Source organism: Macaca nemestrina, chromosome 3 (assembly GCF_043159975.1).
Source record: "Macaca nemestrina isolate mMacNem1 chromosome 3, mMacNem.hap1, whole genome shotgun sequence".
Lineage (NCBI taxonomy): Eukaryota > Metazoa > Chordata > Mammalia > Primates > Cercopithecidae > Macaca > Macaca nemestrina.
In genome coordinates this window covers 31,429,444-31,451,406 of record NC_092127.1, presented here as the reverse complement: position 1 = coordinate 31,451,406, position 21,963 = coordinate 31,429,444, and the positions used below count along the sequence as shown (strand labels likewise).

Sequence of the window (21,963 nt, the reverse complement as noted above, 5' to 3'; positions counted from 1 at the left end):
CAAATATGCTCAAGGGAAAATCTTTAGGAGGTACCTTATTCCAGAAGGAATGATGAAAAATAGCAGCTAGAGAAAGAGCTAAAGAGAGAAACAGGAGGAGAATCAAGTGATGAGGACGTCATGGAATCCTAAAGAGGTAACCTTTCAAGAAGAGATTGTAGGACAGACCAAAAATATATATGTATATGGATTTGGCCCTCAGTGACCCTCAAAACATAAAAAAATGAATGTGGAAATCCAGAAATCCAGAAGACAAATCAGCAATCATGGAAGAGCAAATTCTGAGCCTGTTTTATGGCCAAAGACTTCTGCCAGTAATTGGCCCTAGTTCAAGTCTCAGAGGATGGTCACTGATAATTTATCACTGACAGCTTCCATGAAGAGTCACAGAATAGAGAGCTATCCTAAGGGTGAGAAACCTCTGGACAATTAGGAGTTCAACATTTTTCTTTGTAGACTTTTTCCCTGAGCCTAGTTCTTTTAGCAATCATAATCATAAATTTAATGCCAAAAATATGGTTATTTTACTTAAAAAATAAGGAACTGTGCTTTACTAAATTTGTCCAAATCCCATACACTTCAGTTGAAGTTAGAATAAAAACTAATTCTATTTATAAATGTATTTTCTATATTGGAAGTAACATGTTTCTTCTGTATGTTACATCTACAGGGAACATTGCTGTTGTCCCAATTATCAAAACCATTGGATTAGGCCTTGGAATCTTAATCTGGGGATCATTTAATGCCTTAACTGGCTGGGCAAGCTCAAGGTAATTCAAGTCAAATTAGTTCAACTAAGATTTTACCCATATTCTTCGTAAGGCAAGTGCTTACTGAGAGGAATAACATGTGATTCTTATTCTCACAGAGTTTATAGCTGGTAAAACATACACATCAAATATGCCACCTTCTATTGCTATTTGCCCCAAATTCTTAATATTTAGAATATGTAGAAATTAAATATATTTACAGGCTCACACCTGTAATCCTAGCACTTTGGGAGGCCAAGGCGGGCAGATCACAATGTCAGGAGATTGAGACCATCCTGGCTAACACGGTGAAACCCCGTCTCTACTGAAAATACAAAAAATTAGCCGGACATGGTGGCCGGCACCTGTAGTCCCAGCTGCTGAGGAGGCTGAGGCAGAAGAATGGCATGATCCCCAGAGGCGGAGCTTGCAGTGAGACAAGATCACGCCACTGCATTCCAGCCTGGGCAACAGAGCGAGACTCTGTCTCAAAATAAATAAATAAATAAATAAGTAAATAAATAAATAATCTAGATATTTGATCAAGATATAGTGTAGCATTAAATCTGGGAAACAGAGGTAGAGAGAGAAAAAGGAAACTGATGTTTATTGTCCCTTTCTGTTGTGTCACAGTTTGCTGGACATGTTCTATGCATCATTATCATCTCACTTTCACAAATACATGAAGGAAGCACTATCTTAGAGTAGATACCCAAAGAGGTTAAGTAATTTACTGTAGGTCACAGAACTAAGAAGCTAGGATTCAAACCCAGGTCTTCTAGTTCCAGAGCACATATTCTTCCCTCTAGAGCAGGGTTGGCAAACCATGGTCTGGTTTCCCAGCCATTTCTATAAATTACGTTTTATCAGAACACAGCCAAACCCATCTATTTAAGGACTGTCCATGGCTGTTTTTCTATCACAGTGGTAGAGTTGAGCAGCAAGGGAATAACTGACCCTCAAAGCTTAAATTATTTACAGTCTGGCCCTTGAGAAAAAGTTTGCCAGCCCCAGCTCTAGCGTTGCGCTGTCCAATAGAGTAGCCAGAAACCACAGGAGGCCGTTTATATTTAAATTTAAATTAATTTAAATTGATAAAATTAAACCTCCAGTTTCTGGGTTGCACTAGCCACTTGGGTGTGCTCAGTAGCTACATATGAGGAGGGGCTACTCTTTTGTGCAGTGAAGATAGAGAACAGCCCCATCATTACACAAAGTTCTATCAGACTGGTGCCCTTGGTCAGCATTAAGATTAACATTCAAATCAATTTTGGAAAAATGAGTAGAATGTAGGGTGTTATTCTCATCTTACCTTTTGGACTCCCTTTCCACTCAAAGCATTATAACCACCTCAAAACAACAAAACAAACCAACTTACTAACTTCCAATACATTGTCTCCCATCCTTTCCCCATTCCCCACCTCCTGCTATTTTCTTTTTCTTTTCCTTCTTTTCTCCTTTCCTCTTGCCCCTGGATGGTTCTCAGTGATTCTTGGTGATGATCACAGCAATGTCAAGGTAGGAAAAAAAAATCTGTGGTAATGACAGAGTAGGGATATTTAACCTAGAAGTTTTTTAAAAGTCTACTCCAAACACTATACAATATCGTATACAATACAATATTGTAACCAATTATATACAATACAATATTGTAACCAATTAATTAACCTTCCATGAGTCAGGTGAACTATTTTCTCCTACTTCTTCTTTTTTAGTCTTAGTAAAGAGACACTCACAAGTACTTTTATGTATACTAACTCATTTAATCTTTGTAACAAACTTATAAGGTAGGTACAATAATTATCCTATTTTAAACATGGGAAGCTGGGCACGTTGGCTAACGCCTGTAATCCCAGCACTCTGGGAGGCCGAGGTGGGTGGATCACTTGATTTCAGGAGTTCCAGACCGGCAAAACCCTATCCCTACTAAAAATACAAAAATTAGCCAGGCTTGGTGACAGGCACCTGTAGTCCCAGCTACTTGGGAGACTGAGGCAGGAGAACAGATTGAATTCAGGAGGCAGAGGTTGCAATGAGCCAAGATCATACCACTGTACTCCAACCTGGGTGACAGAGCAAGCCTCCATCTCAAAAAAAAATAATAATAATAAAAAAATTGGAAATTGAGGTACAGCGATAATAAATAACTTACCCAAAGTCACAGCTAATAAGTGAGAGAGCTGGGATTTGAACCAGGAATCTGGCTCCGAGTCCATGCCCTTAAACATTATGGTGAAACATCTTAACAATATTTAATTTGATGTGACTTTCTGGATTTTCAGGTTTGGTTGGTTTGGATTGGATGCAGAAGAAGTATCAAATCCACTGCTAAATTACATTGGAGCCGGGCTCTCAGTAGTAAGGTACACAGTCATTTCTAGTGATTTTGCTGTTCTTTAAAACATGGAGAGTGCTTTTTTAAGGATCCTGATATGTTTACATTTTTTAAACCTACATTTCATAAAATCCACACGCTTGTTCCTCAGATTCGTCATTTACAATGACTGGTTTTAGAGGACAAAAAGTGCCAGATTTGGGGGGCAGGAGCCCCAGCTTTAGCTCTCCAAAACTCTGAGAACCTGGAAAATCATTTAACTGCTCTTAAGCTTAGTTTTATCATCTGTAATATGTAGAAAATCATAACACATATCTTATCAATGAGAATCAAATATTTTGCAAACTAAAACATGCTATTCAAAAAAAGCATTCTGCTGGCTTCCTGATGCCCCTGGAGTAGTCACCGATTCTCTCTTCTACGTACAACTCATTTCCTGTCTCACCTAGTTTCCACTTCCCTGTCTCCTCACTCACTCTTCTCAACCTAGCTAGACAGCCACTCTTTCACCTGTGAGAACACATACTCTTTTGAATGCCCATGTTTGGTTGCATTTGTGTCTAGCGGTATGCACTCTGTGAATAAGGGTGAAAATGTCTTTAAATCTCTATATGGCAGTGTTCAGTCCATAAAACTTAACAGGAACTGGGTCACCTTAAATTTAGTCTTCTTTCCCCTCTGGATTCCATTTATATTCCCTGTCAGTTCTTCGCATAATGGATAGTACTGTCTAGAAAGATTTTAGTACTTTTTTATTCTTCAGGGAAAGAACAGTATATTTGCCTTCCTTCAACAATGATGGCTTTTCCCCAGCCACATTCAGGAACAATCTCTTTGTCATTGAAATGTTGCCTTAGAGAGTAGCCCCAGGCCAATTGGAGAAAAAAAAAACATAAATTATTCTAAAATAGCAGATTCCTGACTTTTTTTGGTTAGAGGCAATTTTATGTATTTTGTACAATTCACACAGAATTCTAACTCTGAATAGCTCTCTCAAAAACAATTTCTTTACACACCAAAACTGTAACATAGCATGGCTTAGTTTTGACTTAATGACAATTTAAGGTCAGTTTACCCAGTCTATCAGGCATTGTTTTCCTCCACATTTCTTCTTTATTTAGAAAAATACATTCTCCAAAATTGCAAATCAATTATTCATGTTCTACCACTTCCACCTATGTGGCCATGGGCAAATAACTTCAGTTCTCCAAGCTTTGGTTTCTCCATTTGTAAAGAGGGATAATAATAGCACCAACCTCATAAAGTATTTTGAGGGTTAAATGAAATAAAATATGTTTAGTGCTTCATATAGTGCTGATTACATGGTTAATGCTCTACGTATTAGTTGCCATTACAATTATTTTATTAATAACATTTATGTTCAATTACTGTTTCCCTGTTGGGTATTTGTTGCCCCGCTTTATGTTCCACTAGGCAGTGCACCTAAGGAACCCTGTAGCTCAATTTGAACTTGGTCTGTAGCAAGGAAATTCAAGAACTCTTCCTGTAGTGCATCTAGGCTCCCTTCTATGTTTCTCTGCTAAGAGGAGTTTCTGGAATATGTCATTTCATTATTTTAACTCGGTTAAATCAGTTTGTTCTGAAGGATATTCACTGAATAAACTTGGAGCTTCATGGTCCATGTAAAGACACTTGAAATACGGTTGCATCCGTTTAGGATATTGCTTTTCTTTTTAAAATTAAAATTATTGCTTCTATCCCCTGTATAGTCTAATTTTTTTGTTTTGTTTTGTTTTGTTTTGTTTTTTAGAGATGGAGTCTTGCTCTGTCACTCAGGCTGGAGTGCAGTGGAGTGATCTCGGCTCACTGCAAACTCCGCCTCCCAAGTAGCTGGGACTACAGGCACCCGCTACCGCGGCTGCCTAATTTTTTGTATTTTTAGTAGAGACGGGGTTTCACCGTGTTAGCCAGGATGGTCTCGATCTCCTGACCTCATGATCTGCCCGTCTTGGCTTCCCAAAGTGGTGGGATTACAGGCGTGAGCCATTGCGCCTGGCCAGTCTAATTTTTAAAGGTTGGTTAATTTCTAGCCTTACATTTTCTTTATGTGATATACAAAGTGTCTGTCAGTCAGTATACCAAAACCACTCCAGGTATTTTAAATAGGAGAGGATTTAACACGGGGAACTGTTTACAAGACCCAATTAAATAAGAAGAAGAAAGGCGGTGTCACCCATAACCCTGAAGCCCACACAATACTGCTGAATTGCCTCTGCCTGACCGACTGCTCCTGCTGAAACTACTGGAGGCACCACCAAAACATAATGTCTTCTCCCATCTTCTCAAATGATGCAAGTGCCTCCCACTGGTACAACCTAGCTGCCAATAAAGTTTGGGAAATGTAATTTTCAGTCTTCCATGTTCCATGGTTCAGGAGAGAGTGCGTAGGGTGAGAGCAGAGCTGACACCAAGAAACAATATTCAGGACACTCTGTTAAACATTTGCTTCCTTGAAGATCCAGGAGCCAGAGGTCTATAACAAGACCAATGTCCCTTTCAATTCAAATAATAATAATATGATTTGGATTATCTTTAAGGATCTGCTCTGCATTCTTTTGTCTTCTCATTTTACGTGCCTTCCCTGGAGGGTTATGTTTACTCCACAGCTTCATCTATTATTTTACATTGTGAGGAAACCCAAATCATTGTTTCTAGCTATCACCTTTCCTCAAGCCACAGCCCTTATTTCTTTCTTTTTTTTTTAATTATTATTATACTTTAAGTTCTAGGGTACATGTGCATAACGTGCAGGTTTGTTACATATGTATACTTGTGCCATGTTGGTGTGCTGCACCCATCAACTCGTCAGCACCCATCAACTCGTCATTTACATCAGGTATAACTCCCAATGCAATCCCTCCCCTTTCCTCCCTCCCCATGATAGTCCCCAGTGTGTGATGTTCCCCTTCCCGAGTCCAAGTGATCTCATTGTTCAGTTCCCACCTATGAGTGAGAACATGTGGTGTTTTGTTTTCTGTTCTTGCGATAGTTTGCAGAGAACAATGGTTTCCAGCTGCATCCATGTCCCTACAAAGGACACAAACTCATCCTTTTTTATGGCCACATAGTATTCCATGGTGTATATGTACCACATTTTCTTAATCCAGTCTGTCACTGATGGACATTTGGGTTGATTCCAAGTCTTTGCTATTGTGAATAGTGCCACAATGAACATATGTGTGCATGTGTCTTTATAGCAGCATGATTTATAATCCTTTGGGTATATACCCAGTAATGGGATGGCTGGGTCATATGGTACTTCTAGTTCTAGATCCTTGAGGAATCGCCATACTGTTTTCCACAATGGTTGAACTAGTTTACAATCCCACCAACGGTATAAAAGTGTTCCTATTTCTCCACATCCTCTCCAGCACCTGTTGTTTCCTGACTTTTTAATGATTGCCATTCTAACTGGTGTGAGATGGTATCTCATTGTGGTTTTGATTTGCATTTCTCTGTTCATATCCTTTGCCCACTTTTTGATGGAGTTGTTTTTCTCTTGTAAATTTGTTTAAGTTCCTTGTAAATTCTGGATATTAAACCTTTGTTAGACAGGCAGATTGCAAAAAATTTCTCCCATTCTGTAAGTTGCCTGTTCACTCTGATGATAGTTTCTTTTGCTGTGCAGAAGCTTTTTAGTTTAATTAGATCCCATTTGTCAATTTTGGCTTTTGTTGCCATTGCTTTTGGCATCTCCGTCATGAAGTATTTGCCCATGCCTATGTCCTGAATGGTATTTCCTAGATTTTCTTTTAGGGTTTTTATGGTCTTGGATTTTACATTTAAGTCTTTAATCCATCTCGAGTTAATTTTTGTATAAGGTGTGAGGAAGGGATCTAGTTTCCATTTTCTGCATATGGCTAGCCAGTTTTTCTGGCACCATTTATTGAATGAAGATCCATTCCCCATTGCTTGTTTTTGTCAGGTTTGTCAAAGATCAGATGGTTGTAGATATGTGGTGTTGTTTCTGTGTTCTGTTCCATTGGTCTATATGTCTGTTTTGGTACCAGTACCATGCTGTTTTGGTTACTGTAGCCTTGTAGTATAGTTTGAAGTCAGGTAGCATGATGCCTCTAGCTTTGTTCTTTTTTGTTTAGGATTGTCTTGGCTATATGGAGTCTTCTTTGATTCCATATGAAATTTAAAGTAGTTTTTTTTCTAATTCTGTGAAGAATGTCAATGGTAGTTTGATGGGAATAGCATTGAATCTATAAATTACTTTGGGCAGTATGGACATTTTCATGATATCAGTTCTTCCTGTCCGTGAGGATGAAATGTTTTTCCATTTGTTTGTGTCCTCTCTTATTTCCTTAAGCAGGGGTTTGCAGTTCTCCTTGAAGAGGTCCTTCACATCCCTTGTTAGCTGTATTCTCTGGTATTTTATTCTCTTTATAGCAATTGTTAATGGGAGTTCATTCATGATTTGGCTCCCTGCTTGTCTACTGTTGATGTAAAGGAGTGTTTGTGATTTTTGCACATTGATTTTTGTACCTGAGACTTTGCTGAAGTTGCTTATCAGCTTAAGGAGTTTTGGGGCTGAGATGATGGAGTTTTCTAAATATAAAGTCATTTCATCTGGAAACAGAGACAATCTGACTTCCTCTCTTCCTATTTGAATACCCTTTATTTCTCTCTCGCCTGATTGCCCTGGCTGGAACTTCCAATACTATGTTGAATAGAAGTGATGAGAGAGGGCATCCTTGTCTTGTTCAAAGAAATCCTTCTCAGTCTTCAAAGGGAATGCTTCCAGCTTTTGCCCATTCAATATGATATTGGCTGTGGGTTTGTCATAAATAGCTTTTATTATTTTGAGATATGTTCCATCAATACCTAGTCTATTGAAAGTTTTTAACATGAAGGAATGTTGAATTTTATCAAAGGTCTTTTCTGCATCTATTGGCATAATCATGTGGTTTTTGTCTTTGGTTCTGTTTATGTGATGGATGATGTATACTGATTTGTATATGTGGAAACAGCCTTGCATTCCAGGGATGAAGCTGACTTGATCATGGTGCATAAGTTTTTTGATGTGCTGCTGGATTCAGTTTGCCAGTATTCAGATTCAGTTTGCCATTACTGAGGATTTTCACATCAATGTTCATTAGGGATATTGGCCTGAAGTTTTCTCTTTTCACTGTGACTCTGCCTGGTTTTAGTATCACGATGATGCCGGCTTCATAAAATGAGTGAGTGAAGAGTCCTTCCTTTTCAATTGTTTGGAGTAGTTTCAGAAGTACTGGTAGCAGCTCCTCTTTGTACCTCTAGTAGAATTTGGCTGTGAATCCATCTGGTCCTGGGAATTTTTTTTTTTTTTTGGTTGGTAGGCTATTAATTACTGCCTCAATTTCAGAACTTGGTATTGGTTTATTCAGGGATTCAACTTCTTCCTGGTTTAGTCTTGGGAGGGTGTATGAGTCCAGTAATTTATCAATTTCTTCTAGATTTTCTAGTTTATTTGCATAGAAGTGGAGTTTTTTGTTTGTTTTGTTTTGTTTTGAGATGGAGTCTCACTCTGTTGCCCAGGCTGGAGTGCAGTGGTGCAATCTCAGCTTACTGCAACTTCTGCCTCCTGGGTTAAATGATTCTCCTGCCTCAGCCTCCTGAGTAGCTGGGATTACAGGCATCTGCAACCATGCCTGGCTAACTTTTGTATTTTTAGTAGCGATGGGGTTTCACCATGTTGGCCAGGCTGATCTCAAACTCAAGTAATCCACCCCCCTTAGCACCCTCCACAAAGTGCAGGGATTACAGGTGTGAGCCACTGCACCCAGCCTGCATAGAAGTGTTTATAGTATTCTCTGATGGTAGTTTGTATTTCTGTGGGGTCAATGGCGATATCCCCTTTATCATTTTTTATTGTGTCTATTTGATTCTTCTCTCTTTTCTCCTTCATTAGTCTAGCTAGCAGTGTATATATTTTGTTAAATTTTTCAAAAAACCAGCTCCTGGATTCATCGATTTTTTGGGGGATTTGTGTGTGTGTGTGTGTGTCTCTCTATCTCCTTCAGTTCTGCTCTGATTGTAGTTATTTCTTGTTTTCTGCTAGCTTTTGGGTTAGTTTGCTCTTGCCTCTGTTGCTATTTTAATTGTGACGTTAGGGTGTCAATTGGAGATCTTTCTAGTTTTCTGATGTGTGCATTTAGTACTATAAATTTCCCTCTTAACACTGCTTTAGCTGTGTCCCAGAAATTCTGGTACATTGTCTCTTTGTCCTTATTGGTTTCAAAGAACTTCTTTATTTCTGCCTTAATTTCATTTTTTTACCCAGGAGTCATTCAGGAGCAGGTTGTTCAATTTCCATGTAATCTTGTGGTTTTGAGTGAATTTCTTAATCCTGAGTTCTAATTGATTGCACTGTGGTCTAAGAGACTATGATTTCACTTATTTTGCATTTGCTGAGGAGTGTTTTACTTCCAATTATGTGATCAATTTTAGAATAAATGCTATGTGGCACTGAGAAGAATGTATATTCTGTTGATTTAGGGTAGAGAGTTCTGCAAATGTCCATTAAATCCACTTGATCCAGAACTGGGTTCAAGTCCTGAATATCCCTGTTAATATCCTGTTAATTTTCTGTTTTGTTGATCTGTCTAATATCGACAGTGGGGTGTTAACACCTCCCATTATTATTGTGTGGGAGTCTAAGTCTCTCTGTAGGTCTCTAAGAAATTATTTTATGAATCTGAGTGCTCCTGTATTGGGTGAATATATATTTAGAATAGTTAACTCTTCTTGTTGAATTGTTCCCTTTACCATTATGTAATCCCCTTCATCTTTTTTGATCTTTGTTGGCTTAAAGTCTGTTTTGTCAGAGACAAGGATTGCAATCCCTGCTATTTTTTGCTTTCCATTTGCTTGGTAAATTTTCCTCCATCCCTTTATTTTAAGTCTCTATGTGTCTTTGCATGTGAAATGGGTCTCCTGAATAGAGCACACTGATAGGTCTTGACTCTCCAATTTGACAGTCTGTGCCTTTTATTTGGGGCATTTATCCCATTTACATTTAAGGTTAATATTGTTATATGTGAATTTGATCCTGTCATCCTGATGCTATCTGGTTATTCTGCACACTTGTTGATGCAGTTTCTTCATAGTGTCATTGGTCTTTATATTTTGGTGTGTTTTTGCAGTGGCTGGTACCGGTTTTTCTTTTCCATATGTAGTGCTTCTTTCAGGAGCTCTTGGAAAGCAGGCCTGGTGGTAACGAAATCTCTCAGCATTTGCTTGTCTAGAAAGGATTTTATTTCTCCTTCACTTTGAAGTTTTGTTTGGCTGGATATGCAATTCTGGATTGAAAATACTTTTCTTTAAGAATATTGAATATTGGCTCCCAATCTCTTCTGGCTTATGGATTTTCTTCTGAGAGATCTGCTATTACTCAGATGGGCTTCCCTTTGTAGGTGACCTGGCCTTTCTCTTAGCTGAGCTGCCCATAACATTTTTTCCTTCATTTCGACTTTGGAGAATCTGATAAGTATGTGTTTTGGGGTTGATTTCTCATGGAGTATCTTAGTGGTGTGCTCCGTATTTCCTAAATTCGCATGTTGGCCTGTCTTGCTGGGTTAGGGAAGTTCTCCTGGATAAAATCCTGAAGTGTGTTTTCCAGCTCGTTTCCATTCTCCCCATCTCTTTCAGGTACTCCAATCAATCATAGGCTCAGTCTTTTTACATAGTGTTGTATTTCTTAGAGACTTTGTTGATTCTTTCTTCCTCTAATCTTGTCTGCATGCTTTATTTCAGCAAGGTGGTCTTCAAACCCTGCTATCCTTTCTTTTGCTTGTTTGATTTGGCTACTGATACTTGTGTATGATTCACGAAGTTCTCATGCAATATTTTTCAGCTCCATCAGGTCATTTATGTTTCTCTCTGAACTGGTTATTCTTCTTAGCAGCTCCCCCAACCTTTTATCAAGGTTCTTGGCTTCTTTGCATTGGATTAGAACATGTTCCTTTAGCTCAGCAGAGTTTTTTATTACCCATCTTCTGAAGCCTACTTCTGTCAGTTCATCCATCTTATCCTCCATCCAATTCTGCACCCTTGCTGGAGAGCCATTGTGATCATTTGGAGGGGAAGAGGCACTCTGGCCTTTTGGGTTTTGAGCATTTTTTCATCAATTCTTTCTCATCTTCATGAGTTTGTCTAGTTTCGATCTTTGAGGCTGCTGACCCTTGAATGGGGTTTTTTGTGGGGACATTTTTTTGTTGTTGATGCTATTGTTGTTGCTTTCTGTTATTTTTTCTTTCAATGGTAAGGTTGTAGCAGGACGAGCTGCAGACAAAACTCCTCAGACACCGAGTTAAAGAAGGAAGTGGTTTATTCGGCCTGGAGCATTGGGCAAGACTCCTGTCTTAAGAGCCAAGCTCCCTGAGTGAGCAATTCCTGTCTCTTTCAAGGGCTCACAACTCTAAGGGGGTTCGCGTGAGAGGGTCGTGATCAATTGAGCAAGCAAGGAGTATGTGACTGGGGGCTGCAGGCACCGATAATCAGAACGAAACAGAACAAGACAGGGATTTTTACAATGCCTTTCCATACAATGTCCGGAATCTATAGATAACATAATCAGTTAGGCCGGGGGTCGATCTTTAACTACCAGGCTTAGGTCAGGCAGGCCCAGGCCTGGTTTCAGGTCTGGTTCCTTGGTTTTGGGTCTGGTTCTTAGGTGCTGGGCTACCTGCCTTTAGTTTTGCTTCTCTTTCCTTTTCTGAATATAAAACAATATAAAACAATATGAGAGGGTCTGTCTCTCTTCTCTCGTTTCCTCCCTTTAAGACTCTCACTTTTTATTAGTGGAATTCTCACTCTTATTTTTGCTTCTTATGTCTTCCTGTGCAATAGATTGATAGTGATTCATATAGTACATTTGTGCTGAAGCATTTTGGTGAACTAAGGTAGTGATGAAGCTTTTTATCATTTAGAAGTACAGGTAGCAAACAAGGGAGAAGTAAGCAGGTTCTTATTACTATTATAACTCCTATTATAAGAGTTTTAAATCCTCTTAGTACTGGGAACTAATTTCTAAACATGGTCTCAGGATCAAATCTATGCCACACTTGCACGGGCACATGTGCCAGTTTCGTTATATCTTTAACTATGTCTTCAACTACTTGCCCTTGATCATCTGTGTGTAGACAGCAATTAGTAAGGTTAAATTTTCTACAAAATTATCTTTCAGCTGCTAGCAAGTAGTTGAGATTCAATCTATTTTGACAGATAGCATTTCTCATCTGAGTTTCTTGCCGGGCCAGAACAGTCAAGGTTTTACCGGTTTTATTAGTGATGATCTTCAAGACAGCTTGCAACCATATGATTTGGTTGAGCAAGTAAATGGGGGTCCAGTATCCTCACACATCATCTTGTGCCTAAGTGGCAGGCCTATAGTATTGTATAATTTTTTCAGGAGGCCGTTTATCATCTTTTTAATTATCTATGGCTACACTTTGCTTTTCACGGGAAGCATAGACAGAGAAGCTTAGGAGTTTACCTGTTGTTATGGGCATTAGGAAGAAAGATGGTTTAATAGTGCCTATAACACAACTACCTGTCCACCGCTCAGGTAGCTTAGCATAGGCCTTATGTCTACATATCTAGTATAACCTAGTGGGGGCTGTCTAGTCCCGGAGGGATACTGGGTGGGCCTAAACGGTCTGCAACTTTGGGAATTTACTAAATGGATTTTCTTAGTATGGTTTGAACTGTACTAGGTGGCTGTTTTTGTAGTACTATTATACAGTTTTTGCCTAAGGCAGCTGAATCTTTCTATAGGAAGGGTGAAGTCCTTCCCCACTCTTGCTATATAGTATTGTCTAATGATTGAGGCTTTTAGGTCTTAGAAGCTATCAGGGTGATTTTTTTTGAGCCAGGAATTTATCAGGAACTGGGTCTGTAGGTACTAATTCTTGGGCTTCCTATGGCCATTGATCTCCCTTTATAGTTTCTCTACATATATAGCATGAGGTGACATTGAGAGACTGGGCTACATGCTCGGCTAATTGCAAAAACAAATTTCTTGTTTTTCCTGGAATTTCTGGTACTGGCACATTCAGTTCATCATAGAAGGTTTGAAATACTGGCTCAGGGCCGGGCGCGGTGGCTCACGCCTGTAATCCCAGCACTTTGGGAGGCCGAGGCGGGCGGATCACAAGGTCAGGAGATCGAGACCACGGTGAAACCCCGTCTCTACTAAAAATACAAAAAATTAGCCGGGCGCAGTTGTGGGCGCCTATAGTCCCAGCTACTCGGGAGGCTGAGGCAGGAGAATGGCGTGAACCCGGGAGGCGGAGCTTGCAGTGAGCCGAGATCGCGCCACTGCACTCCAGCCTGGGCGACAGAGCGAGACTCCGTCTCAAAAAAAAAAAAAAAAAAAAAAAAAAAAAAAAATACTGGCTCAGGAGAGCGTTTATAAACTTTTCTTCAAACTGTAATATTTACTTGAAGATCCAGTCCAGCCTCATCAATTTTTAGGGTTACATCTTCCCCTTTTTTCCAGCGAGGATTAACGGGGTTAGTTATTACTGGTTCTAAGGGGTTCCACTGACTACTGGTACAGGAATGGCCACTTTTCTCTTTTTTGAAGGTGGACAGGATTTTTTTTCATTTTTTATTTAAGTAGCCTAAATGACACAAGACCAGTATGTACATTTATTTTTACACAGTCTTAATTTACGATAAATGTACTTATTTTCTGTCATATAGCCTCTTAATTAAGAGAACTACATCTTATTTTTAACTTATTATTATTAATGACAGCACAGGCATCAAATTTTAAGGTGACTTGTTTGAGCACCTCTCTTTTTTTCTGGTTTGGCTAACACTTTACTTGTATCGTTTAGGAGCCTTCACTAGTCTTCAGTTTTTAATCTTATTTTAAAAACTGGTCATGCGAGGCTCAAATGGGTCATAACACATATCAGGTTGGTCATTTCTCGGGCTACATACCTTGTATAGAATAATATTATGCAAACAAGTTTTTTTAGAGTTCCAGTACACTATAATAACCATAAAATAATAGGACCGTAGCAACCTTTTGTCCTACCTCAGTGACTTGATGTATACACTGGGAATAGCCTTCAGTTTGAGGAAGGTCAGTTGAAGTCCTTACTGTACAAGTTCAAATTTTAAGGAAAATGAGTCCTGCAATGAGTTTCCTCATGCTTCAGCCGTGCGTGGACCAGTCAGCCTCCAAGTGTGACTAGAGCAGGGCTTGTCGTCTTCTTCAGAGTCACTTGGCAGGGATTGGTGAAGCTGCTCTCATCCACGTACGGCTCCCGGTCTACTGATGTTTAAGGGTGGTCTCGGAGGTTGGGCCACTAGAATAAACTGAGTCTAATACCTCTATACAGTTATGTTCAACTGGGCTCTCTGATACTGGGAGCAAGGTGACGGGGTTTAGGGTATTGTAAACTTCAATGGTTATGTGGGGATTTTCACAGAGCAAGCTTTGGTATCTAGTTAGTCTAGCATTTGTTGGCTAATGATGTCCTTTGGTATTTATTAAAGTCACCACAGCATGGGGGGACTTTATGTTTAGGTTTTGCCTAAGAGTTAACTTATCTGCTTCTTGTGCTAACAGGGCTGTTGATGCCAGGGCCCTTAGACATGGGGGCCAGCCTTTGGAAACCCCATCTAATTGTTTTGCAAGATAGGCCACTGGCCTTGGCTAGGACCCTACAGTCTGGGTTAAAACTCCAACTGCCATTTTTTTTTTCTGACACATGGGGTGTAAAGGGTTTTGTCAAGCCAGGTAGCCCCAGGGCTGGGGCCAACATGAGTTTTTCTTTTAACTCATGAAAAGCTTGTTGCTGTTGGTTGTAATAGATGTAGTTTATCTAATCTACATTTTTATTAACTGTCACCTACTAAAATATTGACTTAAATCCTGTAGCTATCTGATTTTAAGCTTTAAATTGATCTGGTATTCTTTGTGGGGCCCCAACTGCATCTAAATAGATGTGAGAGTTGAAAGACCTATAAGGGGCTTCTCTCACTTTACAATGTCTTATTTTTTCTCCTTCTGGTTGATGAAATGCCAGGGTGAAAGGGATAGCCAAATGGACTAAAGCACAAGTGCCAGTCTAGTTATTTGGCAGAGTGCCCAGTAAAGGGCCACCACAATACCACCACACATCTGCTCAGGGATGAACAAGGGTTGACTGATGGATAAGCTCTTGAAAATTCTTAAGCTCATAGCATCCCTTCAGGTCTCCAAGGAATGCTAAGTTTCCTGGCTGTCATGAGAGACACGAAGTGAACTTAGTGTTGGGAGATGGAAGCTGGATGGCCCTCAGGGGCTGACCCGCAGGGTGCCAGACTTCGGGATATAGCAGAGAGAGCTTGCCATGACTTATTACTCCAGGCTATAGAATCCTGGAAAAGAGCTACGATGCAGCCTATGCCTGGTTGACTGGAGGACACCTTAGTGGGGAGGGGGACAATCTGGGCTTCTGGCCTGCCATGTGTACAAGCATAACAATTGCTTTTGTTTAATGTGCAGATGGAATATTTGATCCATTTTAACCAGGCATTTGCATCTTGGTATCCTGTCTTAATTGCTAAAGTTTAAGTCTTTAACTTCTATGATCCTGTAGCAAAATGAATGTATGATTTTTATACCAGATAAGCTAAATCTTACCTTTATATCAGTGTGTCATTAATGTTAAACTTAATTTTAATAAAATCTTGTAGACATATTTATCCAGTTTTTAATGTTTGACCATAAAGTAAGATTTTATAGACTTTTTTTAACCTTTTATAATTTTTGCAAAGAGCAGATTGGTGCTTTAAAAAAAGCCTGCTATGCTTTTATTTTAATATCCAGTTTACAGAAAAACTGGATGATACCTCTATAACTTTAGCCAATGTTTACACACAGAATTTTCTCTCTAATATTTTAAAACGTGATTAAACCTTTAAAACAAAATATACATAATTTTAACCTTTTAATGTAGATAAACATTTATATTATTATGCCTCCTTATTGTTTTATCAAAAGTATATTTTATTTTCTTTATACATCTTGCACATAAACTTTTATTATTTTTAGTTTAACATTCAGGAGGCCTAGTTACTTTTAAATTATACTACATTTCTTGCATAAATTCTTTTTTGTAACGTTTTTCTCTTTCACAGCTTTCACAGACAATTCTTTGACATGCTTTAACTTTCTGACTTATTACAAATATTATTTTCTTTAAACAACCAGTTAATTTATTTCAGGACAAGAATTTACCATATAATACTCTTTTTACATAAATTCCGCCCCCACTTTTTTTCTTTTCCTTTTTTTTTTTTATTTTTTTGGAGATGATAACTATTCTCTTCTAAAGTGAGCTTCTTTTATGTCTATGAGCTAGACTGCTTAAGGCCACAAGAATAGAAGTTAGTATAATACATGTTACACTGTTAACTTTTAGCAAACCTTACTTTTGTTGAAAACCTTGTAAGTTTGGGATTTTAATTGTCCTTTGCTATTAATAAGACCTTGTTTTGTCCAGATTAATTTAGAATTGGTATAGATGGCTTTTTATTTTTCCTAACAGAATAGCCTCATACCTTAAGATTTTTGAGTTAATAAGTTACTTTTTTGCTTTTTTGATTTAGGATAGTTCTGAACTGAACTAGTGAGGTGTGCTCACAATGAGGTTTCTCCTAAAAGTTATTTATTTTTATTTTTTTTTCTGTTAACGAAGCAGTTGCCACTACAAATTGAATGCTTTTGGGCCATCCGTGGATTACTGGGTTAAGGATTTTTGATAGGAAGGCCTCAGTGCTTTCAGGATACGCCCTTGTTTATACTGACAACAAAGTGGTATTGGAGCAGTATAGGGTTACAGAGAATACTTTCAATTATCAATTACAGGTTTTAAATTTACTTTGGCTTTTAAAGGAATAGGGTACACTTTTTTTTCTTAACTACTTGTATATATCTCTCTTTCTCTCTTCGACTATGTCTCTCTTTCTTTGACTTTCCTTTTGCCTTTGTCTCTTCCTCTCTCTCTTCTCACTTATGCTGGAGCTCTCTCAACCACTGTGGAGAGATCTAAAACCAGCTGTAACCAAGCATCTATGTACAGAAACTGGTCTGGGTGCCCTGGATTTACAGGTTACCTTGTGCCATACCTTTGAAACAAGGGATCTGTCCAGGCTTCCTTCTGATGGCCAGCCTACCTTTAATGCTGGCCAGTCTACTTTACACAAAGTTTTAAGTTTTCCTGGTGTCATAATACTCCATAGTCTCCTTTAAATCCTTTCTTGAAATTTTTCAACATAGTTCCTAGTAGGGTGGGCTTATTTGTGCCTGACCCATGCTTCTTCGAGACGAAACATCACGCTCACACCACACGCACACCACAAAACAAAGAACGGGTAAAGAGGACACACACACACTTTTGCAGTTTACACCAAACCAAAATCAAAACCAAAACCAGAGTATCCAGAAATCCAAGCCAGATCAAGACCAAAACAAAGTATCAAGCAATCCAAGTCAAGTCAAAAACAAAAACCAAAGTGCCAATACAGACACACCATGGGTGATCAGGCCACGCTTGCACTCAAATGGAGTAAGCAAGTTCCCAAGACCAGCCCTGTCAAGCAATTCAAACCAAGTCAAAACCAATACCAAAGTGCTGATAAAGGCACTCCGTGGGTGATCAGGCCACACTTCCACTCAAATGGAGTGGGCAAGTTCCCAAGACCAGTCCTATCAAGCAATTCAAACCAAGTCAAAACCAAAACCAAAACTAAACCAAAGTACCGATAAAGGCACGCCATGGGTGATCAGGCCACGCTTCCACTCAAACGGAGTAGGCAAGTTCCAAAGACCAGTCTTACCAAGTTTTAGATGTCCGGACCCCAAGTACCAGTTCCTTCCCGGTGTTCAGCCACTGCGTTGATCCTCCATGGAGGCCTGCCACACACTGCTCTGGTGAGGCGTACCACCGGGGCAAATGCCTACCCGGGAGCGCTCTCAGGATCCGCCTTGCTTGGGCTGGTCAGAGTCCCCCGCAGGGATGTTCCACAGGGCAGGCTTAAGCCGCCTAAGGAGCTGCCTCCACCTTTTGCCAATCACCTCGCCTCCCGGTCAGGGAACCAAAAAATGTAGCAGGAGGAGCTGCAGACAAAATTCCTCAGACTCCAAGTTAAAGAAGGAAGTGGTTATTCAGCCGGGGGCATCAGGCAAGACTCCTGTCTTAAGAGCTGAGCTCCCCAAGTGAGCAATTCCTGTCCCTTTGACGGGCTCACGACTCTAAGGGGGTCCGCGTGAGAGGGTCATGATCGATTGGGCAAGCAGGGAGTGTGTGACTGGGGGCTGCAGGCACCAGTAATCAGAACGAAACAGAACAGGACAGGGATTTTTTACAATGCCTTTCCATACAATGTCTGGAATCTATAGACAACATAACCAGTTAGGCCGGGGGTCGATCTTTAACTGCCAGGCTTAGGTCAGGCAGGCCCAGGCCTGGTTTCAGGTCTGGTTCCTTGGTTTCGGGTCTGGTTCCTAGGCGCCGGGCTACTGCCTTTAGCTTTGCTCCTCTTTCCTTTTCTGAGTATAAATCAATATAAAACAATATGAGAGGGTCTGTCTCTCTTCTCTCAAGGTCACTCATCTGTAGGGCTGCTGTGGTTTGCTGGGGGTTCACTTCACACCCCGTTCATCTGGTTCGCTCCAGCGCTTAGAGGTGTCACTGGAGGAGGCTGAAGAACAGCAAAGATGGGTGCCTTCTCCTTCATCTGGGATCTCTGACCCCAAGGGGCACCAACCCGATGCCAGTAGGATCATTCCTATATAGGGTGTCTGACAACCCCTGTCAGAGGATTTCACCCAGTTGGGTGGCATGGGGAACAGGATCCATTTACGGAAGCGCTTTGACTGTCCTTTTTGGAGGGGGTGAGCTTCGCTGGGGGGAAACCCACTCATCTGGTCTATCCAGATTCCTCAGAACTACTGGAGGGAAGGCTAACTGCTGGTCTGCAGAGACTGTGGCCAACCCTCCCCCTAAGGGAGGCCCAGGGAGGCTCAGGTTCTGTCCCTGAGCCTCGGGCTAGAGTTGTTGGAGTTCCTGCAGGGAGGCCCCGTCCAGTGAGAAAGGATGGGTCAGGGTGAGGCCTGAACAGGTGCTCTGGCCACAGTCTGCCACAGCCAGTGTGCTGGGCTTTGGGGAACACTTCTTGGGGACCAAGCTCTCCAGCCTCCCTGGCTCCAGCAGTGAAAAAGCATGGCCTGGAGCTATAGAGCTGGATGCTACCCTTCCCCCACCCAGGGAGCTTAGCGTGTTAGACAGTAATGAGTCCCAGTGCTGGCTGTTGCCCCTTCCCCAAGGAGCTCAGTTGGTTTAGGCAGCAGGCAGCTGCAGCTGTGATGCCGGTCACCTCTCCCTTCGGGAGCTCAGCAGGCTTAGGCAGATTCCAGCAGAGAGGCTGTTGAGAATCCGCATGGCTCCAGTGTTGGGACCCTAGGCCCCAGTGGCGTAGGTTTGCAAGTGGGATCTTCCAATCTGTGGGTTGCACAGTTCCATGGAAAAGCATGGTTTCCCCAGCTGGGTAGCATGCTCACTCACCAATTCCTTGGCTGCGGGGTGGGGGCCCTGCAGCCCTGTGTGGCTCTCAGGTGGGCCACTAGACCACACTGCTTTTCCTTCCTGACCGTTATTACGTCAGCCACCTAGTCAGTTCTGATGAGAGAATCTGGATACCTTGGTTGCCAGTGAAGGATTCACACACTGATTATCATTCTTTTTGATGTGACCCTCTGATTGCTGCTGTTGCTAGTTGGCCATCTTGGTCCCACCTACCCTATCTGTGGCTTTCAAGTATTTTCTAACATATCATTCTGTATTGTTTATTAGAAAAATGCACAGGTCTATACAGAGTAGAGGATTTTCATTGTATAATTTTGAGAACAAAATGCCAATTAATGTCTAATATTAACCTTACAAATATATATATATAATATGCACGCACAGAAATACACACATATTTACACAAATATATGTGTGCAAATATATATATATAGAATACGTATAAAACACACACATATATAACTCATTTAAATATACTGATATAATTAGGCTTTATGCATTCAATTTACTACGTGTTAAATATCTTGAGGACCCTGAAGGAGATATGTGGTTTCCACTGTAGGGCTGGAAAGGCGTGATACCTTTCTTCCCTATCACAAAGGTCATGGCTGACACTCCTATAACAAAAGACAGGTTGATGAGACAAAAACATAACAAAATTTAATCAAAGTTCTGCATGACATGGGAACCTGAAGACCCAAAGACGCAGGGAAAAAAACATCTGTTTTTCTGCTTAGATTTGAAGATTTGACAGCCATGTAGAAATGTAATTACACAACGGGTGTGATCTAATGGTAATAGACTGAGGGGAGAAACACAGCGAAACCTGCCTGTTCAGATTCTTCTTGGTCTCTTTGTGTAGTATTTCTTCCTCCTTGATAGGCAGCAGGACCCCTCTGGAATGAGAGTCTTATGATCTAGACAAGGTAGGTCAGAGAATTTCTGTATAGCCAGCTCCTACACAGAAAGTGGAAGGTTGGGAGTTGTTAGAGTAACTGATCTAGGTTTCATGGCTGGCTTTGAGAAAGAGGGATTCTAGTGTCCATGACTTATCTTGGAGAAGAGGAATTCTAATTTCTGTGGTCTGCTTTGTGGGAGAAAGGTGAGTGGAAGCCATCAAGGCGTGAGGAAGTCAGAGAGAGACTTGCCTTCTGAGGTTGCTTCTAAGGCCTTCCAATCTCCTATAGTTCAAAGCACTCAGCATGCCAAAGTGCCGTAATTTGGGGTATCATTTTTGGACCCCAACACTGGCTTCTATTGAATTAGAAAATCTTTAGAGAAAAAAGATTACATTGTGGCAAATGGTCTAGATTGTGTGGTAACTATTCTTAGTGTTGTGGGGATTCAAAAAGGAAGATTCAGTGAGGACTGGCCCAAGGGAAAGTTTTTTTTTTTAAAACCACATTCAACACTTCAACTCTTGTTTAGTTTGGATAGGACACAGAGTATGTAGGGTGTCCAGCTAGGGAAGAAAGAGAAGCAGGTGCAAGTCATTGTGAAAAATTGGGGAGGGGGTTGGTAGAGAGCTTGGAGCAGGCAGTGGTCAGGCATAGAAGCCCATACGAGGATTTACGTTGAGATACATTGAGTGGAACATAATGCAGAGAGCCATAAAAATCAAAAAGGAAAGTTAAATCTCATATGGAAAGGAATAGGAAACTATTCATGTTTTAAAGCAAGTAGGAGATTGAACAAAGAAACCTAACTAGAACATTTTAATTTTTACACAAAAGATAGCACATGATAGACACTCTTCTGTACCTAGCTACCTACCCTATTTCAGTGTCATATATGCTTTGAAAGCTTATTTTGTTTGAAATGTTGAACCATGCAAATGTATTTTAAAAGTATTTCAAAAGAGATGTTAAAAGTATCCCAACGTTGTTCATCTTCTCAACTTAATTTAATCTTTTGACGCATTTTAACAAATTTGCAAGGCTTAAAAGCCAAGAGTAAGTGAGGCATTTGTTTTAAAGATACAGGACATCAATAGCATATTATGAGAGAGATGTTAAAGGGAAAAATGTCACTAGACTTAAATGTATGTTTTTATCTCTTAAACTATATCCTGGAGATCTTTCCATATCAGAGCATAGATATCATCATCATTCCATTTTTACAGCTGCATAGTATTCCATTGTATGACCATGTAGGCCACCTCACCTGAGTTTGCGTGTACCTGTGTGAGTGGTCCTGGGGCAGGATTGGTAAGGTGAAGAGTGGACACACTGGTGGCCTCAGTAGATCACCCCAGATTCTCCTCTGTGGGAGTCATACAGTTCTG

General features: G+C 40.4%; 1 protein-coding gene across 9 annotated transcripts in view; it reads left to right on the top strand.

Annotated features, from left to right (window-relative positions):
* Positions 1-21,963, top strand: part of LOC105488629 (transmembrane protein 144) — a 106,292-nt gene that overhangs the window by 42,749 nt on the left and 41,580 nt on the right. For 8 of the 9 annotated variants that reach the window (XR_011620869.1, XR_011620870.1, XM_011752853.2 and 5 more), the window contains 2 exons: positions 671-770; positions 3,032-3,112. Coding sequence is in view for 7 of the 9 variants with exons in the window: in XM_011752853.2 (XP_011751155.2) it covers positions 671-770; positions 3,032-3,112 (181 nt within the window). In the remaining 2 variants the exon portion in view is untranslated. The remainder of the gene's footprint in view (positions 1-670; positions 771-3,031; positions 3,113-21,963) is intronic. The other variant, XM_011752865.3, reaches the window with a different exon arrangement.